We start from the raw sequence: 14,099 nt of genomic DNA, 5'->3' as shown, positions 1-14,099 counted from the left end.
GGAGCCCTTGATCTGAGGGGGGAGATGGAACCCCCACCTGCAGGGTGTTCCAAGGCCGATTAATTTATTTATTCAGTAAATATTGATGAGCACTTACCCTGTGCCAGCATGGCTCTAGGCCCAGGAGTATGGAGGTGAGAGGGCAGACAAGCTCCCTGCGCCAGGAGCTTTCTCTGTACTGGAGAAAGCCACCCACAGCCAGTAACCTGAGACTACAGTGGGCACTCAGGGAATATGAACAGGGTGATGTGATTGCCTTTAAGTTGGGAGGAAGCCGGGAGCTGCCGTTAGGGGAAAAATGCTTAGAGGCGGCCTCGCTGAGGAGGTGATGTTGATGACCTTGAGCTCAGACCTTAAGGGCGAGAAGGAAGCAGCCACGTGGAGAAGCAAGAGAAGGGGCTCTGGGCAGAAGGAATAGCACGTGCAGAGGCCCCGGGAAAGGAAAGGCTTGGCTTGTTCACTGGAAAAGCCCCCTGTGTCTCGACATCGTGAGAAAGAAAGAGGGATGGGTTAGGAGAGGCAGGGACCAGATCACAGAAGAGCTTAGATTCGATTCCAAGGGCGATGGGAAGCCATGAGAGGGCACTAAGCAGGGGAGAGACAGGACTTCGTTTACATTTTCAAATGGTCACTGCAGCTGCTGCGTGGAGAAGAGGTTGCAGGAAGGAGAGTGGAGCCTGGGATTGGTTTGTGCAGTGGTCCAGGCAAGAGGTGTCGATGGTGTGGGCAAGGTGGTGGCAGGAAAGATGGAGACAGGTGGTATTTTGGAAGCAGAACAGTTGTGATTTCCTGACGGGTTGGATGTCAGGGGTGAAGAATGAGGAGTCGTCAAGGGCAGCTCCCAAGTTTCTGGGCAACTGGGTGGATTTACTGAGCTGGAAAAGATGGAGGTGGGGGTGGAGAACAGGTTTGATGGGGAAAATCAAGGGCCCCCATAGTGAGCAAGCAGCACCTGCAGTGCCCGTGGGGCATGCAAATGGAGACACTGAGCACACAGTTGGAGGTACCGGAGTGTGGCTCAGGGGAGATGCTGGGCCAGGGGTACATCTGGGCATCACCATCAGCAGACAGACAGGATTTAAAGCCATGGGTGTGGATGGCATCATGCGGGAGGCATGCAGGAGGAGGAGGGCCCAGGACAAAGTTCTGGAGCTCCCCTTCCTTTAGGGCAGGGACTGTCAGCCTCAGCACTGTTGACATTTTGGACCAGATGATTCTTTGCTGTGGGGCTGTCCTGGGCATCCGACATGTTTAGCAGCATCCTTGGCCTCTACCCACTAGATGCCATAGCATTTCCCCAGGTGCGACAACTGAAAATGTCTTCAGACAAATGTCCCCTGGCGGCTCTTCGCCCTGGTTGAGAACCGCTGGTGTAGAGGATGTTGGGTGGAGGGGACCAGAGAAGGAGCCAGCGGAGTTAGGAGGAAAACCACGAACCGTAGGGTCCTGGGTGCCAAGAGAGAGTTTGGAGGGGGAAGAAGTGACCGCTAGCTGGGTCATATGCCACCAAGAGGCTAAGCAAAGGGCTGAGAAGCGCCCAGACACCGCCACTGGCTTTGGCAACATGGCGGCTGGGTGGCCTGGCGAGCAGCTTCCCAGGAAGGGGATACTGAGTGGAGTCTTGAGTGAGAGGCAGAGAAGCGGGGAGAGCAAGTGTGGTTGACAACGTTTGACTAGCTTTGCCCGGAGGGAAGCAGTATGTGGACCAGGAATGGCTTAGGAGGATTTTATGTAAGGTGGGTCATGTTTGGTGGGGGGCCCGATTGCCCTCTGGAGCCCCCTGCTGCTTCTCTGGGGCATTGCCAACGGCAGAGGAGCGGTAAAGAGAAGGCTGGGGACCCTCTGCGGGGACTGAGAACGATGGGTACGGGTGTCCAGGCCGGTGAGGGGCTGAGAGACTTGGGGGACTGTGGGCAGGAGGCTGCCCCAGGTGCCGGCGGGAGTGGAGCAGAGGGCTCCCGGCGGCCAGTGGGGTGGGGTCCCCACTGTTGTCCACTGTCTGCAGCGCCTAGGGCCCCCTTGGGCTCTGGCGGCGGGGAGGAGGGCAGGCCTGGCTTCTCACCCCCTCCCCCTCCCCTCTCTCCCCCTCTCCCCGTGTCTCCCTGCAGAAAGCGGGCGGCGGCCTGCGCCAGTGGAAGCGGGTGTACGCCGCGCTGCGGGCGCGCTCGCTCTCGCTGAGCAAGGAGCGGCGGGAGCCCGGGCCGGCGGCGGCGGGGGCGGCGGCGGCCGTCGCAGGTGAGGACGAGGCGGCGCCCGTCTGCATCGGCTCCTGCCTGGTGGACATCTCCTACAGCGAGACCAAGAGGAGGCACGTGTTCCGGCTGACCACCGCTGACTTCTGTGAATATCTCTTTCAGGCTGAGGACCGGGATGACATGCTGGGCTGGATCAGAGCGATCCGAGAGAACAGCAGGGCCGAGGGCGAGGTGAGGGCCCGGCCCGGCCCCAGCCGGGCCAGGGAGGGCAGGGCAGGCCCCGGGCGCCTCTCGCCTGCCGGGGTCCTCCCTTCACCGGTCTGAGCCTCAGTCCCCTCCTGCATAAAATGGGCTGACAGGAGTACCCCCTTGCAACCGTGCCCTCCAAGGGTTTGGTGTGAAGAGATGATGCTTGGGGCAGTGGCTCACAGAGGACCTGGCGTCTTTAGTGTTCCATGACTGGCAGGAACAATAATAGCTGTAGGAACGACAGTAATTGTTGTTATCGTCATCGTTATGACCGCCTTGGGCAGGCTCTGGCACAGAGGGGTCAGCTCCCGGCCAACCTCAGCCTCTTGCTGGAGGTTTGGGAGGCGGGGGTCTCCTGTGGAATTATTACAGAAAGGGGTGCCCCTGGGCCAAAACTGTGGCTGGCCCCTCTGACAGGGCTGGCCTGTCTGCAGGGGCACAAACACATTGACCTTGGGAGGAGGCCAAGGGGATTGGCCTTGGCAGCAGGCAGCAGGGCCTGAGCCAAGGGCTTTGGCAGGGACTCCAGGAGCATTTTTACATGGCGCCCCCTCCTGGGCAGCTGCAGCTGCAAGCTAGGAGCCTGGGCTGGGCTTTCTGCCTCCGCCCACCCCCTCCGCCAGGTGCCTCTGGACACCTGCACAGAGTCATGTGGGGGTCCTGGGCTTGGCGGCTGGTCTCTGCCAAGAGGATGGTGTGGCTTGGGCCCTGGTCCAGATGTGCAACTGCTCTGGCCACAGGTAGAGGGGCGCTAGTGCACGCTGAGGACACCATCTCACTGACCCAGGCTCTGCCTCCCCAGGACACTGTCATTCCTCACCGCAAGGAGGAAAGCACCTGAAATTTGGGGCCCTTTTCTCGGGTGACTGGCTGGGCTGTCCCCGACAGGCGCTATCTGAGGGTCCCAAGTCACCTTCATTATTGCAATAGCCGCCCCTCGTGGAGCACCTCATCGGTGCCTTGCCAGGACTGTGATGAGTGCCACGTGCATAATTCCGCACCCTAGCCCTGAGGTTGCCACGTTGTCTCCCCATGTTACTGCTGAGGAGACTGAGGCTCAGAGAGGCTAAGTGGATTGCCCAAGGTCACACAGCTGGTGAGGGGGTGCTCGGGAGTCCAGCCCTGGTCTTCCTGGCTCCAGGGTCTGCACCCTTCAGCTGGCAGGTGGAGGAGAGGGGAGGCGAGGCCGAGGCAGGGGCCACGGAGAAGCCCTGGGTGGGCTGGCCATGGGCACTGATGGGGTCTGCTTTCTCTTCCGCCTCCTCCAGGACCCCGGCTGTGCCAACCAAGCTCTGATCAGCAAGAAGCTTAACGATTATCGCAAAGTGAGGTGAGGCCCAGCCCTCATGGAGCAGTCCTGGCCGTGGGGTGGGAGACACCTTGGGCAGAGGTCGTCCTCCTGGCCCACCTTCAGACCTGAGGGTGGCCCCTGAATTGCCCTCTGCTGGGGGCAGTGAGGGTGGCAGGGGCATTGAGGCCTCCAGTCCCCAGAAGGGCATGGACGGGGTGGAGGGGAGGTCCGAAGAGGTGGGAGGCCAGGGCAGGTGGCGTGCTGGGTCACCCCAGTGAAGACCTCTCCCCTCTTCCCACACAGCCATAGCTCTGGGCCCAAAGCTGATTCCTCCCCCAAAGGCTCTCGTGGCCTGGGGGGCCTCAAGTCTGAGTTCCTCAAACAGAGTACAGCACGTGGCCTCAGGACTCAGGACCAGCCCGCAGGGAGCAAGGGTAGGAAGGCGGCTGCTAAGGGGGTGGTGTGCACCCATGCGTGGGGTGGGCTGGTCGGCCTGTGGGTCTGCATGGGAGCGGAGGGCCTGTGTGTGTGTGTCAGGTGGTGTGTGTGCCTGTAGGTGTGTGCCACGGTTATCCTCGTGTGTCTGCCCATGTGTGCATGCCTGTGAGGGTCCGGGGGCCCTCAGGGTCTCAGGGCTGGGAGGGCCCGGAGCCTGATTTCCCTCCATGACATCCCAGCCTGTGTGGTCCTCCGGTCTCCTCGTGTGTCCCTTCAGGAGCAGGAGCCTCATCCTCTCCGCAGGCAGCCTTTTCCATCTTCACACACTTTTGGCCATTAGAAAGTTCTTCCTTCAGCTGTACCAGAATCTATGGCTTCCACCTTGTTGTTTTAGCCATACAGAAGTCCTTATATTACTCTGAGGCCTCTCTTCTCCAGGGTAGACACCTTCATCTCTTCGGCCTTCTCTGCTGGGATATTATAATTTGCCATCAGCCCTCAGCATCCCGGTTGCTTCTCTGATGGAGTCCCCATACGTCCAGTGTGTGAATGTGGTGTGTGAGCGTGTGTGACCTAGTGTGGTGGCTGCCCCTCCCCGAGCCCCCAGCTCACCCTGCCTCTCTCTGCCTTCCCCAACCCCAGATGACAGTGTCTCCACCCCCAAAACCCCCTGGGGCATCAACATCATCAAGAAGAACAAGAAGGCAGCCCCCAGGGCATTTGGGGTCCGACTGGAGGAGTGCCAGCCAGCCACAGAGAACCAGGTGGGTTCCCGCCGTGCTCCAGAGCCAGCAGGGAAGTGGGGAGACCGAGACACAGAGAGTCAGAGCTGCAAGGGACTTTGGAGCCAGCTCTCCACCGCGTCTTACAGACACAGCTGGGGAAGCAGCCCTGCGAGGGAGCAGCAGAGTTGAGACAGAGCCCAGAATCCCTGACGCCCAGCTGGTGCTCTTTCTCAGATCGTGGCGAGGCTTTGGTGCGATTTCTGCTCCCAGACCGGAGACAGTGAGAGCCTTAGTAACCACCAGAACCCCTGGGGTCTGGCTTTGCACTGCCCCCATCTTGTCCTCCCTACCTCTGGCCCACTGGTGGAGAATGCTGTTCTTTTTGTCTTCTATTGAAGTGTAGTTGCTGTACAATATAATATAAGTTACAGGCGTACAAGGTAGTGGTTCAGTGTTTAAAGCTGATGCTCCATTTATAGTTATTATGAAATATTGGCTGTATTCCCTGTGCTGTACAGTACATCCTTGTAGCTTATTTTCTACCTAATAGTTTGTACCTCTTAATTCCCTAGCCCTATACTTCCCCTCCCCTCTTTCTTCTCCCCACTGGTAACCACTAGTTTGTTCTCTGTATCTGTGAGTCTGCTTCTTTTTTGTATATTCACTAGTTTGTTTTATTTTTTAGATTCCACATGTAAATGATATCATACAGTATTCGTCTTTTTCTCTCTGACTTATTTCACGTAGCATAGTGCCCTCCAGGTCCATCCATGTTGCTGCAAATGGCAAAATTTCATTCTTTTTTATGACTGAGTAGTATTCCATTGTGTATATATATATATATATATATATATATAGATATAGATAGATAGATAGATAGATAATCTATATATAGATATCTATATACATCACATCTCCTTTATCCATTCATCTTTTTCTTTTATCTTTTTTTTTAATCCATTCATCTTTGATGGACATTTAGTTTTCTTCCATATCTTGGCAATTGTAAATAATATTGCTGTGAACACTGGGGTGCATGTATCTTTTCGAATTAGTGTTTTTGGTTTTTTTTGGATATACTGAGGAGTGGAATTGCTGGGTCATATGGTAGCTCTACTGTTAGTTTTTTTGAGAAACCTCCATACTGTTTTCCACAGTGGCTACACCAGTTTACATTCCCACCAACAGTGTACAAGGGATCCCTTTTCTCCACATCCTCGCCAACATTTGTTATTTGTGGCCTTTTTGATGACAGCCATTCTGACAGGTGTGAACTGATATCTCATTGTGGTTTTGATTTGCATTTCCCTGATGACTGGCGATGTTGAGCATCTTTTTATGTGCCTCTTGGCCATCTGCATTTCCTCTTTGGAAAAATGTCTATTCAGTTCTTCTGCCCATTTTTTAAATTGGGTTTTTGTATTATTATTTTTTTTTTGGCCGTGTCTCGCGGCTTGTGGGATCTTAGTTCCCTGACCAGGGATCGAACCTGGGCCCCCAGCAGTGGAAGTGCAGAGTCCCAACCACTGGACCGCCAGCCAATTCCCAGGTCGTTTGTATTTTTGATGTTGAGTTGTATGAGCTGTTTATGTATGTTGGCTATTAATCCCTTATTAGTCGGTCATATCACTTGCAAGTATTTTCTCCCAGAGAATGCTGTTCTTACTCTTCCTAACACCTCTGCCCTGCTGTGTCCCCAGCGTGTCCCCCTGATCGTGGCTGCATGCTGTCGCATTGTGGAGGCACGGGGGCTGGAGTCCACAGGCATATACCGGGTGCCAGGCAACAACGCAGTGGTGTCCAGCCTGCAGGAGCAGCTCAACCGTGGCCCCGGGGACATCAACCTGCAGGATGAGGTGAGTGTGACTGGGGGGCGTTGGCCTATGGAAGGGGGGCCAATGTGGTGGTGTCTGTTGTGTTCATTGTACCCTGTGGTGTGCCTGGCACTGGGTCAGGGCCCCAAGGCAAGATGCAACTTGCCTTTGCAGGCCAGCCGTGGGGAAGGGCATCACCCCAGCTGCAGCCATGGCCTGAAAGCCCAGAGACAGAGGCTGGTAGGCGACAGTTTTTTGGGCCTTGAGGATGAATAGAGTCCACAAAAAGCCAGCGAAAGCCAGGAAAGGGCACTCCAGGCAGAGGGAACAGCCTGGGGAAAGGCGTGGGCCCCTAAGGTTTGCCGGCAGTCCATACCTTCTCTGTAAAGGGCCAGGTAGCAAGTATTCCAGGGCTTTGGTTACCACATGGTCTGTTGCAAACCCTCCTCTTCCTTATCCTCTTCCTTCTCTTCCTTCTTTTTCTTCACAATCTTTTAAAGATGCAAAACCCATTCTTAGCTCAAGGGCCACACAAAATCAGGTCGTTGGCTGGATTTGACCTATGGGCCAAGGTTTGCAGACACCTGGTTAGAAGGGGAGTATATGGTGTTTGCTGGAGCGGCCAGCAACGTGGGCCGTTGATCAGATGAGACAAGAGCAGCTTGTGAAGGGATCTGACAACGACACAAGAGTTTGCAGTAGGTTATAGTAACTATAAAGGGAATATAACCTTTAAAAATTGGGAATCACTATGCTGTACCCCTGAAACATATAATACTGTACATCAACTAGACCTCAATTTAAAAAAATGATGTGTTTAGAGCAGGAATAAAAAATTACATACCGGGGCTCTGGTTCCAGTTAAGATAGAGCAAACACACTCTGTCCAATCTTTCCTACTGATTACATCTAATAATCCTGGACAGAACATATAAAGTAACTATCAAATAACTCTGAAAAGTGGATAACAGCAGACCAAGGAGGTAGAGTGCAGCATTCCAAAGAAGATCTAGGCCGTCTAATGCAGACTTCCGAAATGTCTGTCCTGTCTAAAAATGTTTCCGTACTTTCACTACAACTCGTCATTTCTGCTATAGAGAGAAATGTTAATATCTCTAAACAGTGTTCACAATCCTCTTTTGGAGAATTCTGGATTCCTTCAGAATTCTGCTCTAACAATCATCTCCTCTTTCTCTTGTGCTGTGAACTGAATCGTGTCCTCCCAAAATTTATACGTTGAAGCCCTAACTCCCAAGATGAGTGTATTTGGAGATAGGGCCGATTAGGAGGTAATTAAGGTTAAATGAAGTCATAAAGTCAGGGCCCTGGTACAATAGGATTAGTGTCCTTGAGAAAGGAGACACCAGAGAGCTCCCTGCCTCACCTGCTCCATCTTCTAAGGACACAGCAAGAAGGTGACTGCCTGCAAACCAGGAAGGGAGCCCTCATCAAAAACTGAAAGGGCTGGCACCTTGTTCTTAGATTTCCCAGCCTCCAGAGTTGTGAAAATGTAAGATAGTCTTCCTGTCCTTGAGAAGGAGCTAGGGAGACAAGATAAGTATGTGTGAAATAGTGGACAGGAGAAAAAGCTGGTTCTCATCAAGGACCAGATTGTTTGAGAGAATGCTGGGGACTGGAGCAGGTGTTTGAAATCTTTGAAGGATGAATAGGAAGGCAGTCCAGGCAGCGGGTGATAGCATTTTCCAAAATCCCAGAGAAGGGTCTGAGTGTCAGGACAGAGAATGGACCCACCTCCTGGGCTTGGCAGTGGAGAGGGTGAGGCCCAGGGCAGGGGACAGAGGGCTTTTGATGGCTTCACTAAAGCCTTTGACCTTGAGCCAATGGACAGTAGGGAGCCTTTGATGGCTTCTCAGCTGGGGAGGCATAAATGAGAGTAGGGTTTGAGGAAGTAGTGCTTTAGCTTACGCCTAATGGATACGAACGAGGGAGGCCCAGAGCAGGGCATCTAGGGAAGAAATTACTGATATTGTGGGAGGGGTCAGGAGGTCTTGGTGGTCCCAGGGGGAGGGGGTAAGGAGGATGGGAGCAGCTCTAGGAGTTGGCTGCATGAGAGGGAGGAAGAAGGGGTAGGAAAGAGCTAAAAATTTGAGCTGCAGGCTGGTGGTATCTGTCCCTGGCAGACCAGGGGAGTAGGGCAGGAGAGGGAGGATGTGTCAGGTAGGGACCGCATTGGACTTGGAGTGGTGGTAAGTCACCCACATGGGGGTGATGCGTAATCGGGCACTAGACCGAGGGTGAATTGGGGAGTGAGCGTGGGGTCACGCTGGGGCACAGAGGTGAGACGACGGAGGGAGCTGCCGTCTGGGGAGAGGGTGGGCATGGGGACTACAAGGGCCAGGCTCTGAGTGGGACAGAAGGAGAGGGCAGCTCAGGTGAGGCTGGGGATGGGGGGGCAGATACTTAGGCATAGGAGGGGTCACGAGGGACAGGGCAATTCTGGGATCTAAGGTACAGCATGGTGATGGTAATTAAATATTGTATACCTGAAATTTGCTAAGCTATTAGACCTTAAGTATTCCCAGCACAAAATAAAAAGTAACTATGTGAGGTGATAAGTGTTTTAATCAGCTTGATTGTGTGAATCGTTACACAGGGTATAGATTTATCACATCAATCACATTGTATATCTTAAATATATACAATTTTTATCTGTTAATTATACCTCAATAAAGGTGGAGTAAGTAACAACAACAGAACAACAACAAAAATGGCATTATCACCATCCATAATTTGTGAAATTCATCTTTGTTGAAAAATCTAGAGTTCATATATTTTTACTTTTTTTTTTTTTTTTTTTTTTCCCGCGGCATGTGGGATCTTCCCAGACCGGGGCACGAACCAGCGTCCCCTGCATCGGCAGGCGGACTCTCAACCACTACGCCACCAGGGAAGCCCTGGTTCATATATTTTTTATTGCTCTTTTTATTTCATGATACAGATATTCCACAAATAATTTATGTATTCTTTAGTAGTTAAGCATTTCCGTTTCCAGTCTTTAGCCTTGATAAATTTTTCTCCAATGGGGGGAAAGAAAGAAAGAAGGACAGGGCAAGGCCTTGGGTTTGGCAGCTGGGAGATGAGAAGAGCCTACACATGAGGGCCAGGAGGCAGTGGAGGGAGGTGGGCAGGAGCCCACACTGGGTGCGCACATGAGCTGGGCCTCATCCAGGGAGAAGAGGGACCAGGGTGGGGCCGTGCCGTGTGTGTTGGGTGTGTGATTTTGTCTCAGACATCAGTTTGTGTCATTTGTCACGGGGAGTGCTAGAAGTTAAGCGTACCATCGAGCCTGTGGATGGTTTGGCATTAAGTTGTGGACCCGTGGTAATGAGTGTGTATATTGTTGAGTTGTGTGTCTTTGTTGGGGGTATTCTGTTGCTTTCTGGACATGAGTTATTCTGAGCAGTTCCTTTCAAGGGAGTTATCCTTGACTTTGTGCAGGCTGATGGTGCCCCCTGGTGGACAGGAGAGACACTGAGCCGGCCATTCTTTTATTCATTCTTGTATTCAACAACCATTTATTTAGATCAGATTTCTCAACCTTGACCCTTTGGGCAGAATAATTCTTTTTTGTGGGAGGTTATCCTGTGCACTGGAGGAAGTTTAGAAGTATCCCTGGCCTCTGTCCACTAGATGCCAGTGGCACCCCCCCGCTTGTGAAAACCAAACGGTTCCACACACTGCTAAACGTCCCTGGGGGCTGAGTCGCCCTGGTTGAGAATTCATGATTTAGACCATTTAAGTGCCAGGCTAATAGGGCTGGCTAGGTGATAGGAGCGCAGTGGGAATAAAACAGACAGGATCCCTGCCCCTCATGTGGCTTACAGATCCGCCAGGCAGGAACAAGGAAACTAACGCATACAGGAATGATCCACTGCGGTAAGTGCCACAGAAGGAAGAAAAGTCAGGGCTGTGCTACAGACGGCGGCAGTGCCGCGATGGTCGGGTCGGGGGAGGCCTCTCCGAAGATGTTTAGATTCGGGACGAGCCAGTCATGTGAAGGGCAGGGGGAGGCGAGTTCTAGTGGAGGGAACCAGCCAGTGCAAAGGGCCTGAGACAGGAAGCCACCAGGCATGAACGTGAGCTGTGTCGTGGATGAGGAGAGGGGTCCGGGATGACTCCCCTAAGTGGGGGGCGCTGGGAAGCAGGAGTTGGCACCAGCAGGCCTAATGGAGGTCCAGTGGGCAGGCTCGTGCGGGGACGGGTTTTGCTCACCTCTGTCCCCCACAGTGCCTGCACCAGGGAAGGGACCTGCTTCTTTCTCTGCGTGGACAAATGTCCGAGCCCACTGGGCTGGCTGGAGCAGGGGGGTGCTGGGGCCAGGTGGTGGAGGGGCTAGGACCTAGCTGGGGACTCTCTTCTACTGTGATGAGTCAGTCCTGGTCTGGGGAGAGCTGGCTATGAGTGGGTCCCAGGGAGGGCCCAAGCCGGGCTGGACTGGGCTCTAGGGCTGGACAGGCATGGAGGTGTGGGCATCTGGGCGGGGCCTGGCTGGCTCTGAACCTGGGGGCGTGGAGGTTTGGGCACCTGGGCAGGGCCCTACCTGTGGCCTGATGTCATTGCCCCTCCCCAGCGCTGGCAAGACCTCAACGTGATCAGCAGCCTGCTCAAGTCCTTCTTCCGAAAGCTCCCTGAGCCTCTCTTCACCGACGGTGAGTAGGGGTGGAAGTGGAAGACGGGAGGAGGAGGGAATACCTGTCTAGGTTGCATCCTGACCACTTTTTAAATTGGGTGTGTTGGTTTTACTTTTGGGGTTTTTGTTTTAATACAAAAGAAGCACATGCTTGTAAAAAACGTAGGTAGTACAGATATGAATCAAGTAAACACAAGGGTCCCCGTCATCCTCCCATTCCCTGTCCGCAGAGGTTATCCTCACACTTTCTGAGCATTTACTATGTGCCAGGCACCACTCCCTACAACTCCATGAGGTAGGTACTATTATTTCCCCTCTATAGATGAGGAAACTATGGCACAGAGAGGTTAAGTGACTTGCCCAAGGTCACAGAGGTTGTAAGTGTCAGAGCCAGGGTTCAGCCCCAGGCATCTGGCTCCAGAGCCCAGCTCTTGACCATTTGCTGAGCTGCTTACTTATTAACAGTGCGTTGCGTTTCCTTCCAGACCCTCTTACACGTGTGACAAAGACACACTCGCATATGTAGGGCTTGAAGATGGGCGGGTTCAGTGGCGCGCTGGTAAATGTTTCACATCTGGCTCTCAAGGGAAAAAAGCCGTGATGTGTAGCATTTTCCAGTTTCCGTGGTATAAATACTCCCACCACGGCTGATTTCAAGCTCCCAATTTGCTGTCACCAACATGAAAGCCAAACACAGCTGGTTGTCAGAAGCCCATGCGGGCGAGCGGCTCCAGCACACCACTGCTTGAGTTCTTAACAGAAGGAGGCTTATAATTTTGAGATTCACTTGTGTCAGTACAAAGAGCTCTACCTCATTCTTCTTTTAAATCAACCACATAGTTTTTCCTAGGCTGAATAGACTGTAATTTGTCTAATCACTCCCCTACTGCTAGCTATTTAGGTTGTCTTCGCATTTTTGCTATTTCGAAACGTGTTACAGTGACTTTCCTTGCCTACGTTCCTGTACACCTGGACCAGGGTCCCGGAGGTGGATTCGTAGACATGGAATTGCTGGGTTAAAGTCCTGGAAAACATTTTGAAAGCTAAAGTCAAGTTGTACTCTGGGGAGGCGGCCCTAGTTCACACTCCCAGTAGCAGCGTAAGAGATTTTGCTTCCTCACATCCCCATCGGCACTGGATGTTATTAATATTTTAAACTTTTGCTGATCTGAGAGAGAGAACACGGCATCTCACTATTGTTACCATTTTCATTTCTGTCGTTACTAAGAGATGAACTGTCTTTTCACTAGTTTATTGGCCTGTACCGTTTCCTCTGTAGCTGCTCGTTCAGACTATGTGCCCATTTTGCTACTGGGTTCTTGGTCTTTTTTCCTATTGATTTGTAGGAGACAAGCTCTTTGTACATTATGGATATTAACCCTTTATTAGTTTTTGTAAATATTTGCTCTTGGTCTGCCATTGCCTTTTAACTTTTCAGTATGGAAATTGAAAACAGTTATTTTATGTACAGTCAAGCTGTTAACCGTTAATGGATTCTGTATCTCATGTTTAAGAATGCCTTATGATTATAAAAGTGTTTTCTTATTTTTCCCCAATATTTTAATAACTTCTGTTTTTGGCTCTGTCATGCAATTGAATTTATTTGTGTATTATGTGAGCTAGAAATGGATTTATTTTCCCAACAAGATAACTGACTTGAAGTGCTGCCTTTATCTGTCCTGATCCTTCATCACCTGCCTTAGCCCTGCTGTCTTTTTAGTATATTTCAGTGTCTAACAGGGCGAAACCTCCCTCATCATTCTTCCAGATGAATTTTAGGATAAACTTAACACATCCCATTTTTTAAAGTTTCCCATGGACTTTTTCTGAAGGGAGTTGGGGGAACGTTGACACAGAGGGGGAAGGGTATTTGGAGGCCGAAAGCCCCCTTCCTCTTTCTAGGTAACCTTCTCTTTTCTCTTCCAACCTTGTGGTGTCCTTGTCCTGGAGGCTGGGGCAGGGACCCCTTTTCCAGGATCAGTAGGCAGCTGAGATCTTATTTCTTCCAAACAAACACACCTGGGCTATCCCAGGTCAGCTGCGCACCTGAGGGCAGCCGTGGTGGGTTTGGTCACATGAACACAAGGCCACAGAGTCCCCCCCAGACTGGAACAGCCTCGGCACAAAACACTGACCTCCCGGCAGGGCCTCCTCAGCCTGGAGGCCCACCTCTCTAAAGAGTTCTCACTGTGTTCTAGACAAATACAATGACTTCATCGAGGCCAATCGCATTGAAGATTCGAGGGAGCGGATGCAGACCCTGCGGAAGCTGGTGAGGAGAGGGGTGCTGCTGGGCAAAGGGCAGACTGCACAGGGCGAGCACCTCAGCAAGCCCTTCTCCCCTCAGGGCCTCGGTTTCTCCATCTATGCGAGGAGGGGCAGTTAGAGGGTGGATTCCAGATCCGCTGAGATACGGCAGCGGAGCCCCTTTGGGGTGTGGTGGGGAGGTGGAGGTCATCACACCCTGGTCCCACGCCCCTTCTTTCTCCCACCCAGATCCGGGATCTCCCAGGACATTACTATGAAACACTCAAATTCCTCGTGAGCCATCTGAAGACCATAGCCGACCACTCGGAGAAAAACAAGGTGGGTGGAGGCCCTGATGTGAAGTGTGGGGGAGGGAAGCCTACCAGGGTCTCCTCAGCGTATTCTTTTTTTAAAATAAATAAATTTATTTATTTATTTTCGGCTGTGTTGGGTCTTTGTTGCTGCGCACAGGCTTTCTCTAGTTGCATC

The 14,099-nt window shown here is 52.3% G+C and overlaps 1 protein-coding gene across 1 annotated transcript in view; it reads left to right on the top strand.

The window, feature by feature from the left end:
* The window catches only part of ARHGAP23 (Rho GTPase activating protein 23), a 71,193-nt gene that overhangs the window by 40,633 nt on the left and 16,461 nt on the right, over positions 1-14,099 (top strand). Inside the window, exons 12-19 of the mRNA XM_065897633.1 lie at positions 2,109-2,426; positions 3,713-3,774; positions 4,039-4,169; positions 4,816-4,937; positions 6,599-6,754; positions 11,304-11,382; positions 13,562-13,635; positions 13,860-13,949. Coding sequence (XP_065753705.1) covers positions 2,109-2,426; positions 3,713-3,774; positions 4,039-4,169; positions 4,816-4,937; positions 6,599-6,754; positions 11,304-11,382; positions 13,562-13,635; positions 13,860-13,949 — 1,032 coding nt within the window. The remainder of the gene's footprint in view (positions 1-2,108; positions 2,427-3,712; positions 3,775-4,038; positions 4,170-4,815; positions 4,938-6,598; positions 6,755-11,303; positions 11,383-13,561; positions 13,636-13,859; positions 13,950-14,099) is intronic.

Source organism: Phocoena phocoena, chromosome 19 (genome assembly GCF_963924675.1).
Source record: "Phocoena phocoena chromosome 19, mPhoPho1.1, whole genome shotgun sequence".
In the NCBI taxonomy this organism is placed as follows: domain Eukaryota; kingdom Metazoa; phylum Chordata; class Mammalia; order Artiodactyla; family Phocoenidae; genus Phocoena; species Phocoena phocoena.
This window is presented reverse-complemented; position numbering and strand designations above follow the sequence as displayed.